Source organism: Zalophus californianus, chromosome 12 (genome assembly GCF_009762305.2).
Source record: "Zalophus californianus isolate mZalCal1 chromosome 12, mZalCal1.pri.v2, whole genome shotgun sequence".
Classification (NCBI taxonomy): domain Eukaryota; kingdom Metazoa; phylum Chordata; class Mammalia; order Carnivora; family Otariidae; genus Zalophus; species Zalophus californianus.
The window spans coordinates 30624131-30640844 of NC_045606.1; the positions used below are offsets into that span (position 1 = coordinate 30624131).

Below are 16714 nucleotides of genomic sequence, written 5' to 3' on the forward strand. Positions count from 1 at the left end.
TCTTCTATGTCGCTGATTCTTCTGCCTCATTTATCCTAGCAGTTAGTGCCCCCATTTTTGATTGCACCTCATTAATAGCCTTTTTGATTTTGGCTTGGTTAGATTTTAGTTCTTTCATTTCTCCAGAAAGGGTTTCTCTAATAACTTCCACGCTTTTTTCAAGTCCAGCTAGTATCTTTAAAATCATGATTCTGAACTCTAGGTCCGACATCGTACTAATGTCCGTATTGAGTAGGTCCCTGGCAGACGGTACTACCTCTTGTTCTTTTTGTTGAGGTGATTTTTTCCATCTTGTCATTTTGTCCAGAGGAGAATAGATGAATGAGAGAACAAAATGCTAACAGGGTAACAACATCCCCAGAAAATATACTCTAAACAAATCAGAAAAGACCTGAAACCAGGGGAAAAGAAAGGGAAAGAAAGAAAAAAGAAAGAGAAAAAGAAAAACAAAAACAAAAACAGAACAAAAACAAAAAAAAAACAGAGTATGATCAAGTATGATCAGGCTGGTGCATAGATCAGTGCCACACACTAGATTTTGGGTGTATTTTGGTCTGTTAGAAGAAAGTGCCTCCCAAAATTTTAAAGAAAGAAAGACTTGTATATGTACAAAATAAGAGTTGATACGATGAAGGGATGGAATATGACTGTAAAGATGAAAATTATAAAAAATTTTATAAAAGGAGTTGGTAAGAAGGTGTTTGAAAAAAGAAAGAAGAGGATTTAAAAAAAAAGAAAGAAAAAAAGGTGAGAATGTGATCAGGCAGGAGACTAGAACAAAGCCATACACTAGAGATTTAGGGTATGTTTTGATCTGTTAGAAGAAACTGTATCTCATAATTTTAAAGAGAGAACAACTTATATATATATATATATGCCAAAAATAAGGGTAACTACTATGAAGGGATAGAATATGACTCTCAAAATGAAAAATAAAAATGTTTTTTTAAAAAGGGGATTGATAAGATGTTGGTTGAAAAAGGGAAAAAGAAAAATTCAAAAAAAAAGTTAAAAAAAAATTAACTTTGAAAGACTAAAGAATTATGGTAAAAAAAAAAAGGCATGAATTCTCTGTGCAGTATTCCCCTAGCGCTGGAGATGTGCTGTTCTCATTGATCGGTAAACTTGGTCTTCGCTGGCTGTTCTTGCTGATCTTCTGGGGGAGGGGCCTGTTGCCCTGGTTCCCAAATGTCTTTGCCGGAGGCGGAATTGCCCCGCCCTTGTCGGTCCGGGCTAAGGAATCTGCTCCGGTTTGCTCTCGGGAGCTTTTGTTCCCTGCAAGCTTTCCGTACAGCTTTGGAGGATGAGAATGAAAATGGCGGCCTCCCAATCTCCGCCCCGGAGGAGCCGAGAACTTGGGGCACCGCTCTTCAGTGTGCCCTCAGAGAAAAGCAGTCAGTCATTCCTGTCTCCCTGGTCTCCAGCCGCACTCCATGCTCACCCGGCCTGTGACCGAGCGTTTCTGTCTCTGGCACCCGACCCCGTGTGGAGTCTCCAAACCCAGCAGATCCCTGCGGTGCGCTCCCGTGACGCTCCTCCCAGGGAAAAAGGGGGGTCTCCCCGGATCTGCCTCTTGTTGGGTCCCTGCTTCCAGAAAGTGGTTACTCTTCTGTTCAGAGAGTTGCTGCTATTCTTTTCTTTGATCTCCTGTTGAGTTTGTAGGTGTTCAGAATGGTTTGATCCCTATTCAGCTGAATTCCTGAGACCAGACAAAATCCAGGTCTCCTACTCCTCCGCCATCTTGCTCCGCCCCCCACATCATTAGATTTTGTTTTTTGTTTTGTTTTGTTTTAAGATTTTTTTTTTTAATTTATTTGAGAGAGAGAGAATGAGAGATTGAGAGCATGAGAGGGAAGAGGGTCAGAGGGAGAAGCAGACTCCCTGCCGAGCAGGGAGCCCGATGTGGGACTTGATCCCGGGACTCCAGGATCATGACCTGAGCTGAAGGCAGTCGCTTAACCAACTGAGCCACCCAGGCGCCCCACATCATTAGATTTTGATGGAGTGTTCAGTGATTCATTGTTTGAATATAATACCCAGTGCTCCATGCAGTATGTGCCCCCTTTAATACTCAACACCAGGCTAACCCATATCCCCACCCCCCTCCCCTCTAGAACCCTCAGTTTGTTTCTCAGAGTCCATAGTCTCTCATAGTTCATCTCCTTCTCTGATTTCCCCCTTCATTCTTTGCTTCCTGCTATCTTCTTCTTTTTTTAAACACATAATGTATTATTTGTTTCAGAGGTACAGGTCTGTGATTCAACAGTCTTACACAATTCACAGTATTCACCATAGCACATACCCTCCCCAAATAGTTCAAGTTTCAGTGCAAACAGTGGCATGAATTCACTCTCAAACTCATTACATTATGGAATGTTAGGAAGGTTTTTTTGTTCTTGTTTTTAGGAAGAGGTGGGTGGGTTGGTTGAACAGAGGAAGACCTTACTCCAAAGCACTCTTGAGCTCTGGCTAATTTTTTGTTCCTGTTGTCCTTAGTCTCCAGTCACACAGATTAGGTATTGCTAGCATTATGTATACATATGGTTTTACCTTCAGTTGTGTCCAGTTACATTTACCTAATGTAAGCAAGAATTCACACTTGATATGTGAATAGCTAGATGGAGTAAAGGTCATGGCTGTATTCATCATCACCATTTGGAGCCTCTCTGTGTTGTGATTTTTGCATAGTACTTACTCATTTTTTATTTGTGCTTCACAGGTTTGTTGTGGCCTGTTCAGCCTGGAAATCATGTCCAGAGACTGATGCGGAAAAGCTAGTTCTGCTGGTGTTTCAGGCTTTCAATGATATGATGCAGCTGATGAATACTGCTCATCTTTAGAGACTAATCATTTATTTAGCATTTATAAAAATATTAAACTGGGTGTGGAGAGTGGGTTGATGATGTGAGATATGAAGGAATATTTTAAGGAAACTTGTAATTAGTAGATTAGTAGTAATTAGTAAATTAATAGAATCATGCTCTAAATTTATTCTCACATAGGAAGATAAAAATAGGATTTTTAAGCTTCCTCTTTTGTAGTAGCAATGGAAATTGGTATAATGAAATATAGAACTATGCAAAAGTTGAAGATAAGCCTCAACAATGCAAATGTACAAATTTTAATAATGCAAGTCTTACTCTAACTTAGAAGTATTTTTGTTGGTTACCTATATAGGTTATAAATCCTCTCTCTGAACATCATTGTGTAGGGTCTGTCAAGCACTTTAACATTTCCTAGTTGCCAAAGGGTATGGAATACATGATAAGATGTTAACTTCCCTGAAATCCTTGCCTTCCACATTCACCACAGGGATACAAGCCTACTGTGTTTGATGGCAAAGACCACTACAATTTAATGGTCATCAAAAGTAGAGCTTCTCTTGGACAGACGAATTAGAGGGAGGTTTATACTCTGAAGCACACACAGAAAAACCCTAACAAAATTCATTATAGTATATTGAACTTAGTTTTGTGAATGTAAAATTAAAGCACTTATTTTTAAAATTAAAGTTAGTGACTTGAAGATTGCTGAATCAAATTCTCAGGATTTTACAGGTTTTTTTCCTGCTGTTCAAAATAGAAAATAAAGTTCTCAGTCATGTAGCTTCTTATTTCGTGTTTGGATAACTAATCTACTCCTGTTTGACCTTATGCTTTCTGGTCTAAGTTGTGTATTACCCTGTATAAAAAAAACACCCAAAACTTACTGTCTTAAATCAATTTATTATTTCTCATGATTGTATCAGTTGATTGTGCCCAGTTGGATAGTTCTGGTCTTGCTGGAGTTTGTTTATGCAGCTGCATTCATCAGGGTGCTGGACCGAGGCTGTAAAGTTGAAGATGCCTCCCCTGCAGCCTGAGGACTTGGTACCTGGGACTCTGTCCATGTAGTCTGATTATTCAGTGTTCTAGCCTTGCCTTAGGTACTTGGCAGTGGGAGTGTTCTAAGAGAGAAAGGTAGCATCTGCAAGGCCTCTTGAGGCCTAGGCTGTGAAGTCACAGGATATTACTTACTTTGCATTTTAGTGGTGAAAAGTTGTAACAGCAGTCTAGATTCAAGGAGTGGGGCGGGGGGGAAGTGTCATCTCTTGATATGAGAAAACAGCAAAGTCATTTTATAAATGTAGATAAGTAGGCGCATTTACTGGGGGCCGTTTTTGTAGCAATGTTGTATATCAAGATTACAGTGTAGTTACTGGTTGTTTACATCCTTTAAATTTTCCTATCTTCTGAATTTGGTAAGACTGGTTTATTGTTTGTGAAAACATTGAGTTGGCTTCTGTGGCACTTGATATATCCCTAACAGATTTCTTCTTCCCATTCTATACTGTGGAACTTTTTCCTCACTAGTACAATTTTATATACTACACTGCGATGGCTTTTAGAATCATTCGGTTGGTGGTTTTTAAATAATGTCTAAAGATGGGTATTTTAGAAAGTGTTCACTTCCTGCCAAGAAACCGCTTCTGTGATACTCTAACATGTTTCCCTAAACTGCCTGAAGTTAAAAATCACCTGGAATGCTTTTTACAAAAAGATTTCTGGGCCTCTACCCAAACCTGTAGAGTTAGTTCCAGAGGCTTTTGAGTCCCTGAGGTAATGTACCCCTTGTCCCATTCTTCTCTTGGTTAATATGAAATTTAGTCCACTATACACATGGTTTCATTTGAAAGCGTCTTTGGTAAGATGTGGTTTGTTACAGATAGAGGAACTTACTAGTTTGGGTAATTTACTGACCTTAAGAACCTGAGATAGTGCCAGTTAATTCACTGCTTCAGCGAATTAATTATAAAGAAAACAAATGGAAACGTAAGGAAAAAGAGTGTGTGGTTAGCTTCTAAAGGTGGCCTGGATTTACGTTGTGTGTGTGTGCGTGTGTGCTCTGTCTACGCATATTATGGGCAAATTAGTGATAAAAAGTAATGGAGATGCTATAGAACCTCAGCATTTCATTGTTTTTGCCAGTGTTTCAAATTGCAGTTGCGATAATTGAAATTTTTATTGAGTTAAAATTTTCAGAGATATTCAGTGGTATGTGATTGGTTGGTTGGTTTTTTTTTTCTTTTTGCTTTATGGAACAGATGTGTGTCTGTAAAGTTAGCCTAAGGGCTATCTCATTTCTCTTGGACTTTGATGATAAAGCTGGGGAATACATTTATTTCAAAAAAAAAAAAAAAACCCTCCATTCCCAAAAGAATAATTTGGAAAGTCAGCAAGGGAGAGAGTAGGCATTGGAACAAAATATTTTTCGTTTGTTCTTGTGAAAATTGTTCCCCAGCCATCCTGTCATCTACCCAACTGTTCAGGACCATAAGAAGTTTCCCTGGATCTGTGATTTCTGTAAGTTCTACGAGTTTCTATATCTGAACTTTGCTTTCTCTGTATGTTTCTGGTAACTCAAGAGCTAGGCTGCTGTTTTTATACCTCATCAAGACAGGTTACCACCTTTTACTCTTAAATTTCAGATGCTATCATATCAACAAATGGGATGTTCTAAATTGATATGGAATAAGATATACCTGTATCTTATGATTTGTAAAAGATTTCTAGTTTAAGTCAGAAAAAGTTATAATTTGAATTTATTTTTAAGATCTAACAAGAGTTCATAAGTTCTGTGTCCCAGCCTGGACACTGACCATGGAAAAATAGATGCCTTTCTGAGCCAGCAACTGTTGATGCGTGCCATGCTCCTTGACCTTGCCATTCTGAAACACCACTATTAAGTCTGCGTTCTGGATGGTGGACAGGCGGTGAGCGATCACGATGCAGGTGCGGCCTTCTCTGGCTTTGTCCAGGGCTGCTTGGACAATCTAATGGTGAATCAGAACAGAAGTCTTAAACCTTTACCATCCCAGCAAAATGTTACCTTTTATTATGCATGTGTATTTTTACATAAATGGCATTATAGTCTAGTTAGTTCCTTTTTAGTCTAAAAACTAATTCTCACACTAAATCACAAGTATTTAAATTTTCTGTCCATGAATGTATCTTACTAGTTCCCTTGTATTATTTTATCTTCTAGTTTTTCATGATTAAGGTGCTAAAAATGTGAGGTAGGCAGTTTTCTTTTGAATGCTTTTCTTTTGGCTTATGAAATTAAGATCATTTTACAAAATTTGGAAACTACTGGAAGGAATAAGGTTTTTTTTTTACTTCAAAATATAACCAGTAAATTTCTATTTTTTTATGACCAAAAAACTTCTACTGTACAAATGAAATGGAACTTGAGCAGAGAGGCCCCACCTTTTCACTTTCAGTATCCAGAGCTGATGTAGCTTCATCCAACAATAGGATTTGAGGTTGTCTGATGAGGGCTCGAGCAATAGCAATCCTCTGTTTTTGACCTCCTGAGAGCTGAGTTCCCTTATCGCCCACTCTTGTTTCATATTTCTGCAAGTTAGCCATTAGTAAAGTTAATCAAGTCCTAACCCAAAAAATTACTAATGGTATACTGCATAAACTTGTACTTCTTAATATTTGATAGTTCTACTTACACAGGAAAAAACATTTATAAACAAAAGTTGCTATAACAGCTACATAGTGATCCATTTAGTATTTTTCCCACTTAAGAGAATACTCATTTTCAGAGTCAAACTAGAAAACTAGTTACTTTAGTTCTTAGTGGTCTTCTGCAACCAGCAACTTGAGCACTGAATCCCCAAATTCCTACCATTCTCATAATGCTAATTGATCTTATGTGTTGGGTCCTAAAAAGATTAGAGATATTTAATGTGAAACATTCATATGACCCACATGGAGCCTAGTTTATTCTTATACCAAAAACTTTGAGAAATACAAAAATTCCTACCCTGAAGGAATTTATAATGCGATGAGAAAAACTGAATGTATCACATTCAGTCTAAAGTCCAGTATGTACCGAATGAGAGGTATATGCAACATGCATATGAAAGATCAAAAGAAGCAAATAAAAATTATAGAGATAAGGGAGGAACAGAGGGAGAAATGCATGAAGGAAAGACAGCTTTGTACATATGTTGGGAAGCTGGATCATGAGAAAGAACATTCTAGGCTGAAAACGTGTAGAATTAATAAAGAGCCAAAGAAGTACTGCAGCGCTTATGTAGTAATGTGAATTAATGTCCTAAAGTCCAGTATCAGCACAGTTTTTTTTTAAAGATTTTATTTATTTATTTGAGAGAGAGAGAGCACGAGAGGGAAGAGGGTCAGAGGGAGAAGCAGACTCCCTGCTGAGCAGGGAGCCCAATGTGGGACTCGATCCCGGGACTCCAGGATCATGACCTGAGCCGAAGGCAGTCGCTTAACCAACTGAGCCACCCAGGCGCCCCTCAGCAAAGTTTTTCTATTAATCAAATCCTATCTTTGAAGTCCGTGACTACCTGTTAAGGGTAAGGCTAACTAACATGGAGGGTTTGAAAGGTTTGTTTTTCATTGAAGATTTCTTTCTTTGAGAGAGCACAAGCAGGAGGGGCAGAGGGAGAGGAACAGAGAGAATCTCAAGCAGGCTCTGCACGGAGCAGGAAGCCCGACATGTGGCTCCATCCCATAACCCTGAGATCATGACCTGAGCAGAAACCAAGAGTCGGACGCTTAACTGACTACACCACCCTGGTGTCCATAGGGTTTGAAAATTTTTAAGTGTGATTGCTCATTACAGCAGAATACGAAGCTAGATCAGTACCACAAGATTAATGATCACTGCCATCACTTTTAGTGGCTTCAAATCATCTTTGCAGGAGTACTCACCTTTATCCATTACTGAAGAAAATCGTTTCACTGAACTTTTCCTTATTTTTCAAATCCATATTGACTTCACTGCACTCTGGCTACAGACAGAGCAGCTATAACAAGCTATCAGGGGAGAATTGGGACCATAACTGGAGAGTATATGTCCTCTCCAAAGGAATAAAATGCAACATGAAAGAAAAACCTTATACAGAAAAGAACTTAGAATGGATCATGGACTAAAATGTAAAATCATAAAACTTTAAAGGAAAAAAATGGAGAAATTCTTTAGGACCTAGAAGGCCTAGGCTAGGCAAGAGTTCTTATATTTGATACCAAAAGCACAATCGCAAAAGGAAAGATTATATTGGACCTTATCAAAATTAAATGGCTCTGCATATGACCCTGTTAAAGGATGAAAAAAGCTATCGACTGGGACAAAGTATTTGTAAACTATATATCTGACAAAGGACAGATATATATAAATTTCTCCCAAAACTCAACATTTAAAGAAAATTAGAAAATGGGCAAAAAACAATGCATTTCACCAAAAAGGAAATACAGATGACAAGTATATAAAAAGATGTCCCGGAGCTCCTGGGTGGCTCAGTCAAGCATCTGAGTCTGGATTTCGGCTCAGATCGTGGTCTCAGGGGCGTAAGATTGATTCTTGCATCAGACTCCACGTGGGACACGGACCCTACTTAAGATTCTCTCTCCCTCTGCCCCTCCCCATGCTAATAAAAAAAAATAAAGTCAACATCATTTGCCATTAGGAAATCCACCACAAGGAGCTTTACTGCAGTCTATCAGAATTACAACAGCAAATACTGGGGAAAAGGCAGAGAGTTTCATTCATACTTATTGGTAGGAAGGTGAAAGATGGCACAGCCACTCTGGGAACCAGGTGGGCAGCTTCTTAGAAAGCTAAACATGCAATTACCATATGGCCAGCAACTGAACTTGTGGGCATTTATCCCAAATAACTCAGGTTCACACTAAAACCTGTACACAAATATTTACAGCAGCTTTACTTTTAATAGCCAGAACCTAGAAACCTAGATACATTTCAACAGGTGAATGGTTAACCAAACTGTGGTACAATCCATATCTATCTGACAATCCTAATCATCCTACTAAAAAGAATGCCACTAGGGGCGCCTGGGTGGCTCAGTTGGTTAAGCAACTGCCTTCGGCTCAGGTCATGATCCTGGAGTCCCGGGATCGGGTCCCACATCGGGCTCCCTGCTCAGTGGGGAGTCTGCTTCTCCCTCTGACCCTCTTCCCTCTCATGCTCTCTCTCATTCTCTCTCTCTCAAATAAAATCTTAAAAAAAAAAAAAGAATGCCACTAAAGAAGTAAAGAATGAACTATAGATACAAGAACTTCAGGGAATTACACTGAGTGGAAAAAGCTAACCTCAAAACGTTATATATTGTATGTGTGCTTAATGACATTCTTAAAGTAAAAAATTACTGAAATGGAGAACAGTTAGTGGTTGCCAGAGGTTGGGTGGTGTGAGGACAAAAGGGAAGGGGGGGGTTGTGACTCTAACAGGGCATCATGAGGGATTGGAGTGGTGATGGAAATGTTCTCTATTTTTTTTAATAAGAATTATATTTATTTACAATGAGCTTGGTAAGTGCTAAGTAAATTCCATCTCCTGATAAGCTCATAGACTAACCCAAAGAACAACCTTGTGTAGAGGACCTGATAGGAGATACTTTTATTGCCTTGGAGAAACACTCAGAATACAACCTTGGGAGTATTAATCAGAGTGTTCTAAGTTCCAGTAAGTCAGCAGTGGTCTATCACAATTGTTTACACCGTGGCAAAATGGGGCCTGGCACAGAGTCAGCATTCAGTGTATTGGATGGATGATTTAATTTTATTTTTGCACTGCTAACAAGGAAATGTTCTGTATTGTGACTGGTTGTGGATACGTGAGTCTACACATGCAATAACACTGCACTGAACTAAATACAGATGCAAATGATTATAAGGAAAACTGGAGGTCTGAATAAGATCAGTGGATTAGATCAATATCAATATCCTGGTGGGGATATTGTATTACAGTTTGACAAGATGTCACTGGAGGAAACTAGGTAAAGAGTATATAAAATCTGTTCCTTACAACTGCATATGAATGTTTATCTCAGAATAAAAATAATTAAAAATCCAAGTACTATAAAGGATAAATCAAACATCACTGCTATCTGAATGCAGCCCCAACCACCAGTTTGCAACCAGAGATATGGTGCCTACAATTAATACCACTTCATTTGCCTCTCACTACATTTATCAGATCTAGACCTGACACCTGATAATCTCAGTTGCTGATAAGGAACTTGGTATGCAGTTCAGTGTGTTGTTCGAGGTCCTAGTGCTACTACATAGAAAAGTTTTCTTGTAAGATTTTGTGTGCAACTAACTTTAGGAATGGTTTTCAGAATGAAAACAGTTTGTAGTTCATTGTGATTTCATCGTAAGAAATTACCAGTTAACTTACATGGGGTAAGGTCTCAATGAAGGGATGTATGTTGGCTGCTTTGGCTGCATTCACAATTTCATCCTGTGATACAACCCGACTGTTGTCTCCGTAGGCAATATTCTCAGCAATGCTGCAGTCAAACAGGACGGGCTCCTGGGACACAATTCCAAGGTGGGCTCTGAGCCATTGGATGTTAAGTTTCTTTGCTTCTTGACCATCTAGGAGCTGAAAACCAAAGTCCACAAACTATAAGAAGGGCTTAAAAAGAAAAAAAATGCCCTAAATCATAAATTAACAGATTAACCATTGGAGGATCGTGACATGGGGGCATCATTGGTTTGGGAAATACCAAGGCTCACAGCCTCTAAGCACTTATGGTGCTGGAGGCCAAAAAAAGGATTTTTATAGTGATTAGGCCATCCTTTCTTCATGAAATGCTAGCCCATTTGGCCCTGTCTTTCCACATTCCTCTTTGTCCTTATTTACTCTCCGCCAGGCAATTATACCATCTTGCCTCTAAGAAGTCTGCAATTAGGTGTCCTACTCGTATCTGCTGTTCCCAGAATGACTCCAACATTTCAGCTTGACTTTATTCCCCACCTCCAGGCAGCCAGATAAAAAAGCTCATCAGTAATATTGCCCCAGATTCTTCAAGCTGGTTACTTCCAGCCCTACCTCTACCACTCGTTCCCCTGAGAAGTACCAGCCTTAAACTTCTCCCATTTCTCTTTTTGACAGCACTGAGGACAAGAGTTCAATGGAAAGTGAACAAGCTCAAAGGACAGGGTCTTTGGGAACATAGTGTTGGTGGTGGTGGTCTTATTTTTTTTGTTTGCTTTAAGCAGGAGACATGTTGCTTCTAGAGGAGTCTTGGGATGTATCAGCTGAGAATGCAGCTTCCTTCTGGGTGAAGGAATAAAAACAAGTTCGGTTAGTCTTGATCTCTCCATAAAGAAAGAAATTCTACCATGGTATCAGCACATCGTGTTGTCAAGCTGGTTTGCCTGTATTAATACCTGCAGAGTAGTTTTAATAGTGGAGGCATAAGATTTCCTGAAAAGAGCAAACTACACAAGGTTTAACACTTTGGTGACCGCCTAAATGGGGAGGGACTCCGAGGGCTTGGTGAGTGGGTGCCGTACCAAGGTAATGGGAGATGCAGGCGTTATCAGTAAAAGCCCAGAGTTCACTCATGGCAGAGAGCCAGAACCTAGATATTAGGAAATCACTGAGGAGAGCTAAGTATGAAAGGGCTGGAGATGAGGGTCCAAGTCAAAAAGCCTTGAGTTCCGTGTTTGAGAGAGAGGGCAGAAGGAGGCAGGAGGGAGTAAGAAGGTACTAGCCTGTCTTGGGTGTCTGCCTAGAATTCTGGCCAGAGTTTGTGGCTCACCTTTACAAACCAGGACGTGAATATTTAGGAGGATCAGGTGGGCTCAAAAGGCCCAGGGCAGGGCAGAGGGTAGCTTCATATTGGGTATTTTTGGAACTGTACTAAACTCCAGCTGTTCTACCCTCTTGTCCCCATAACTTTGCCTGAGTATGGGTACCGGTTTGGTTTTTTTAGAATGTGGTCATTGCATCAACTAGGATTATAGGCCTTTATTTGTCCTAGAAGAATATTGGTTTATTAGCCATTTGAAATAAAACCTTGTATCAGGTGACTGACTTAAATCGTGCTCACCACTGTACCAGCCAGGGGGTCATAGAACCGCTCCAGGAGCTGGACCACCGTGCTCTTCCCACAGCCGCTGCTACCCACCAGAGCCAGCGTCTGGCCCTTCTTCACCTCGAGGCTCAGCCCCTGAAGCACGGGGATGTCTGGCCGAGTGGGATAGTTGAACACGACTTCGTTAAATGTCACGTTTCCTTCAAATTTATCCTAAAACAAAGTTTAATGTTGCTATTATGATTAGTCTGATAATAATTGGAAGAAGAAGGATTTCACAGAAACTTGACCAAAGAGTGTAGGAGAGGAACATAAAATTCACATTCAGTCTAAGTGTCGGTACAAGTAACTACTGAAAGCAAGCTGTTGTTCTATAAAATGAAGATGGGGGTAAAATTTAGGCCAGACAGAGTCACATTAGAGAGAGATGTTATCCAAACTCAATTTCTGGTCTTTTAGACAAATATTTAGATTTCCCAAGTGATGGTTCTGAGGCTAGAGGGAAGCCAGTGGCCCAAGGATCAAAGGCTTGGGAATTTGGCACAGCATCTACCTGAGGTCTCAGGGGACAGCCCTTATCTCAAACCCTGGCCACCTCTTAAGCTCATTCACAGGGCACAGGAATTTTCTCAGCACACGAAATCCACAATAAAGTCCCAAAAAAGCTGTCTACGTATCCCGCTGCTCATGCATTAATACGGGCAGCAGCTTGTGTCATACAAAGAACACTCAGATCTAAATTTGAGTTAACTTTAGAGATAGCATAGGATTATTACTCTTAATGTGAATAAAGTCGCTTTCTTACCATTTATAACTTGGTCATTACAAAATGTGATTAAAGCCACATTGCTATTTGCCTTTACATACAGAGTTACATGCATATACCTTCATGCAGCAATAACTAACATTTTTCATGGAAATTACTCAGTTCTAGTACATCTGGATTTTTTTTTTTTAACTTTTCTTGAAGTTTATTATTACGGGGGCGCCTGGGTGGCTCAGTCTTTAAGCATCTGCCTTCAGCTCAGGTCGTGATCCCAGGGTCCTGGGATCGAGTTCCGTGTCAGGCTCCCTGCTCAGAAGCGGGGAGCCTGCTTCTCCCTCTCCCTCTGCCTGCCACTTCCCCAGCTTGTGCTCTCTGTCAAATAAAATCTTTAAAAAAAGTTTACTATTATGATTGTCATTCAATACACGTGGTTTTAGTTTTAAATTTAAAAAAATTTAGGTAATAAACTTTATGCCTAACGTGGGGCTTGACTCATGACCCAAGATCAAGAGTCACATGTTCAACTGACTGAGCCAGCCGCATACCCCTTTCTTTACTTTTGATGTGCTCAACTTCAGAATCCTTGAAACCCCCTATGAAATTTTATTTTTTTAAGATATTTATTTTTTTTTATTTATTTGACAGCACAAGCCAGGGGAGCAGGAGCAGGAGAAGCAGACTCCCTGTTGAGCAGGGAGCCTGACTCGGGGCTTGATCCTGGGGCTCCGGGATCATGACTTGAGCCGAAGGCAGACGCTTAACCCCCTGAGCTACCCAGGTGTCCCCCACCCCCCGCCCCCATATGAAATTTTAAAATGTTAAGAACGTTGGCCAAATATTAGGCCTATAAACATCACAGAGTAAGCTAAATATAGGTCAGTGTAATCATGACAAATTTTTCCTGTGGTGATCCTGGAGCAGATAGCAAACCTTGAGGAAAAATTAACCAAGCATTCGTCAGGCGGCAGAACTCACAGGCCTCAGGCCTTCTTCACTGTAGCTGTCAATCAGAGGTGGTCTCTCCAGCAGCATGAATAAGTGGGCTGCCGACAGCTTGGCTTTAGCATAGTCTGGAGCAAAGGAGCTGGTGTGTCCTAGAGCCACTGCGCCGAACACAATTGCTGAGAACACCCTGGACAGAAGTCGGGGAATTAACAACTTAGCTTCTATAATTAGCTCTGTGAGGTTCCAAAGTCCAAATACGAACCGCTTACCAGTGCCCATGTTCTCTACTCCCACAGGCACCCCTCCACTGACCCCCTGCCAAAACCACTACACACATTTCCATGAAATTCCATTAATCAAAGAAACCTAGAGGAGAGGCCAGAGTTCCCGCAACTTTCCACAGTTCTTGTCTTTCGGGAGGTGGCTGGTAACTAACTTGTGACCTCCAGCAATTTTAGTGACTGGTTCTATCCTCTCTGGACTTGAGGGGACTGAAGCACAGAGTGCTGGAGGGCCCTCGTCAGCGTCGGACAAGGAGTGACGCTTCCTACTGCATCGCTGGCCCTGACTGCCAGTTTGTAGTTTCTCCTGTGCTCCCACACACCCAGTACTGCGCGCTGCAGTTACAGAACCTGCTTAGGGAAAATGAGCCTTTACTACAACTCGTTTTTCTCTTACAATTAAGGGAACGATTGGCGCTACACTGAGAAAAACATTCGTCCTCAGCTAAGGTTCTGTTTTCCAGTGATACGCTCTTTGAAGACTGGAAAGAGATTATAACATCTTTTAGGAAGGGCTTCAGATTCTGAGATCTCCATCTCCAGGAGGCTATTTACTCCTGAGACCTGAGCTCCCCGAGAACAAGGGGAGGGGAGGAAATTGTTTATCTAGTAATACTGGAGAACTTAAAGAAATGTTTCATTTCCCAAACTTCTAAATCGAAGATAATAAAATGTGTTTTAAGTACGGGGGAAGGGGGGCAGGAATGGTGGGTATAGTAAGGCTCTCCCTTAAATACTTGGTTAAGGTTGGTTACCAAAAATTAAATTTTAAAATAGTGATGAACAACCCACATGTTGCTGCCTAACTTTCTTATATAGCCTATCAGCGAGATTTAACAAAGAAGACTAAAAAGTTGTCTTCCAATTATCTAGAACTTAATTTTTTAATGGTAGAAACAAAAAACAAAAAAAAGCAGGGCCCATTTCCTCAGTGATGCTCTTCTAGACAATAGAAGTACTCTAAGTTGTAATGCCTGGAGCTGGATATTGCCATTTGTCCCTCCGAAACCACTCTCTGCTCCCTACCCACCTCTGTCTTGTCCCATCCCACTCCCTGCCTGAGAGGCTGACCTTCCTGACCTTCCTGGACTGCATCAAAAGGTTTTTCTTGTCCCCTGGCTTCTGAAGGGGTTTGGCAATGACAGGCACCAGCCGGAGGTGAGGGCGTTTGTTGGCTTCTTTCTGGTTAGATTGTGTGGGTGGTGTCCCTGCCCCAAGGACCACAGAAGCCCCCTATGCTGGGTTCTGAAAATCCTTCCCTCCTCTTGCCCTTTAGGCTGAGGGTCTTACTGGTTTGTAGCTAGGAACTGCTTGGTAGTTGACAGCTCTCCTGGGTACTGCTCACCTTAACACTTCTCACACTTTTGTAAACAGACCCTTTAGCACTCTCCTTAGTTACCCCATCTGAAGGGATATTTGTTTCCTGCTGGGATACTGAATGATATGAAGATTATATATACTTTTTTAACAGTTATTTTCATTTTGGATGAAAACACTTTCCTTGTCCTCCCCCTGTTCAAAAAAGAGGCTGTCCACGACTACTTTAAGATCATTCCACCAGAGCAGAAATATGCCAAGTGGTCTTAAAAAGAATGGCTTCCCTTTCGCAAGACAGAAACACAACCTAACTGAATGTAGTTAGCATATTTTGAAAAGACGAATGCATCAATTAGAAAGACCACTGGTTAGCCTTGGAAACCAAGACAAAAGGAGAGGCTACTAACCCAAATGTTGACAGGGTCATCTCAGGCCCAGTCAGGGGAAGAGGGCTTTGCCAGATTTCAGTCAAATATTCCCATCCCTTTATCAACACCATCTTGTGGTTGCAGATCAATAGTAAGCTATTTAACCCTCTGGTTTGAGTCCAAGGTAACTAGCAGTTTTCTCATTAATGATTTATTTCAGCCTACACTGCACAAAGTTTGCTATCCTCCTGACTGGAGTTCTGTGCATTACTACAATTCTGGTTTATGATCTTTTTTAATGAACTTGGTGTAGTCCACTTGGATTATGCAACTGTCCTTGTAGTATTATTAAGATCAGATTTCTGTGGTAGATTCAACTCTGACCTCATTTTAGAACAAATGAGTCCCCCCCCCAACTCTCCAATTTTGCATAGACCTACTAAAACCACATAGAATCTTTTATTTTTAAAATTACTTACAGAATAACATCTCTAAAGTGCATATGTCCATTCACAATGAGGTAGGCGCCAAATCGAAAACAACCAGCATAGGAAAAATACATAAATGCTTGTGAAATACTAAAAGTGATTCCATAGATGTGTGCCTTCTGCACAGAATTCCTGAAAGGCAAATTAGTATATTCATAATCATCTCTTTGGCCTCTCTTAGCACAGCTTCTAAGTGTGGTGGACCTGGGTATATATTCTGCCTCCCTTCTGTTAGTTTGAATACATGACAACTTCTCTGTGTATCAGTTTTCTGATTTATATAATGGGGATAACCAATATGATGCAGAATTGAGAACTAAACAATATAAATGTCTAGCATAGTACCTCATATTGATTTTTCAATTGACAGTTGCTGATATTATTACATGTTAATATCTAGTCAATCAGAAATTCAACCCCTATGATATAAACATGACTGTTGAATAAAAAAATATGGAGGATGTCAAAGTGAGGACTAAAGTTTGAATTGTCTGAATGCGATTTCTTAGGTATTACCTTATCTTCTGTGACTAGTTATAGTCTCATGTCACAATTCATGTTTCAGATTCAGAAAAACAGGGTCACTGAGGTACATACAGACACACATGAGAAGTTCTTCCCTGAGCTAGATCCCACCAGGCCCAATACAGTTCATTTTGCAATATTTTCTAATTAGACCACATGCT

General features: G+C 40.4%; 2 protein-coding genes across 13 annotated transcripts in view; one reads left to right on the forward strand and one right to left on the reverse strand.

The window, feature by feature from the left end:
- Window positions 1-4532, forward strand: part of CROT (carnitine O-octanoyltransferase) — a 49038-nt gene extending 44506 nt beyond the window's left edge. For both annotated transcript variants that reach the window (XM_027574887.1, XM_027574888.2), the window contains exon 18: window positions 2720-4532. In XM_027574887.1, coding sequence (XP_027430688.1) covers window positions 2720-2840 — 121 coding nt within the window. In that variant the 3' untranslated portion in view covers window positions 2841-4532. The remainder of the gene's footprint in view (window positions 1-2719) is intronic.
- Window positions 4533-5564: 1032 nt separating this feature from the next.
- ABCB4 (ATP binding cassette subfamily B member 4) overlaps window positions 5565-16714 on the reverse strand; it is a 75573-nt gene continuing 64423 nt past the window's right edge. For 10 of the 11 annotated variants that reach the window (XM_027573573.2, XM_027573568.2, XM_027573569.2 and 7 more), the window contains 6 exons: window positions 16020-16160; window positions 13605-13761; window positions 11879-12076; window positions 10216-10422; window positions 6246-6392; window positions 5565-5812 (listed from right to left, as the gene is read on the reverse strand). In XM_027573573.2, coding sequence (XP_027429374.1) covers window positions 5606-5812; window positions 6246-6392; window positions 10216-10422; window positions 11879-12076; window positions 13605-13761; window positions 16020-16160 — 1057 coding nt within the window. In that variant the 3' untranslated portion in view covers window positions 5565-5605. The remainder of the gene's footprint in view (window positions 5813-6245; window positions 6393-10215; window positions 10423-11878; window positions 12077-13604; window positions 13762-16019; window positions 16161-16714) is intronic. The other variant, XM_027573574.2, reaches the window with a different exon arrangement.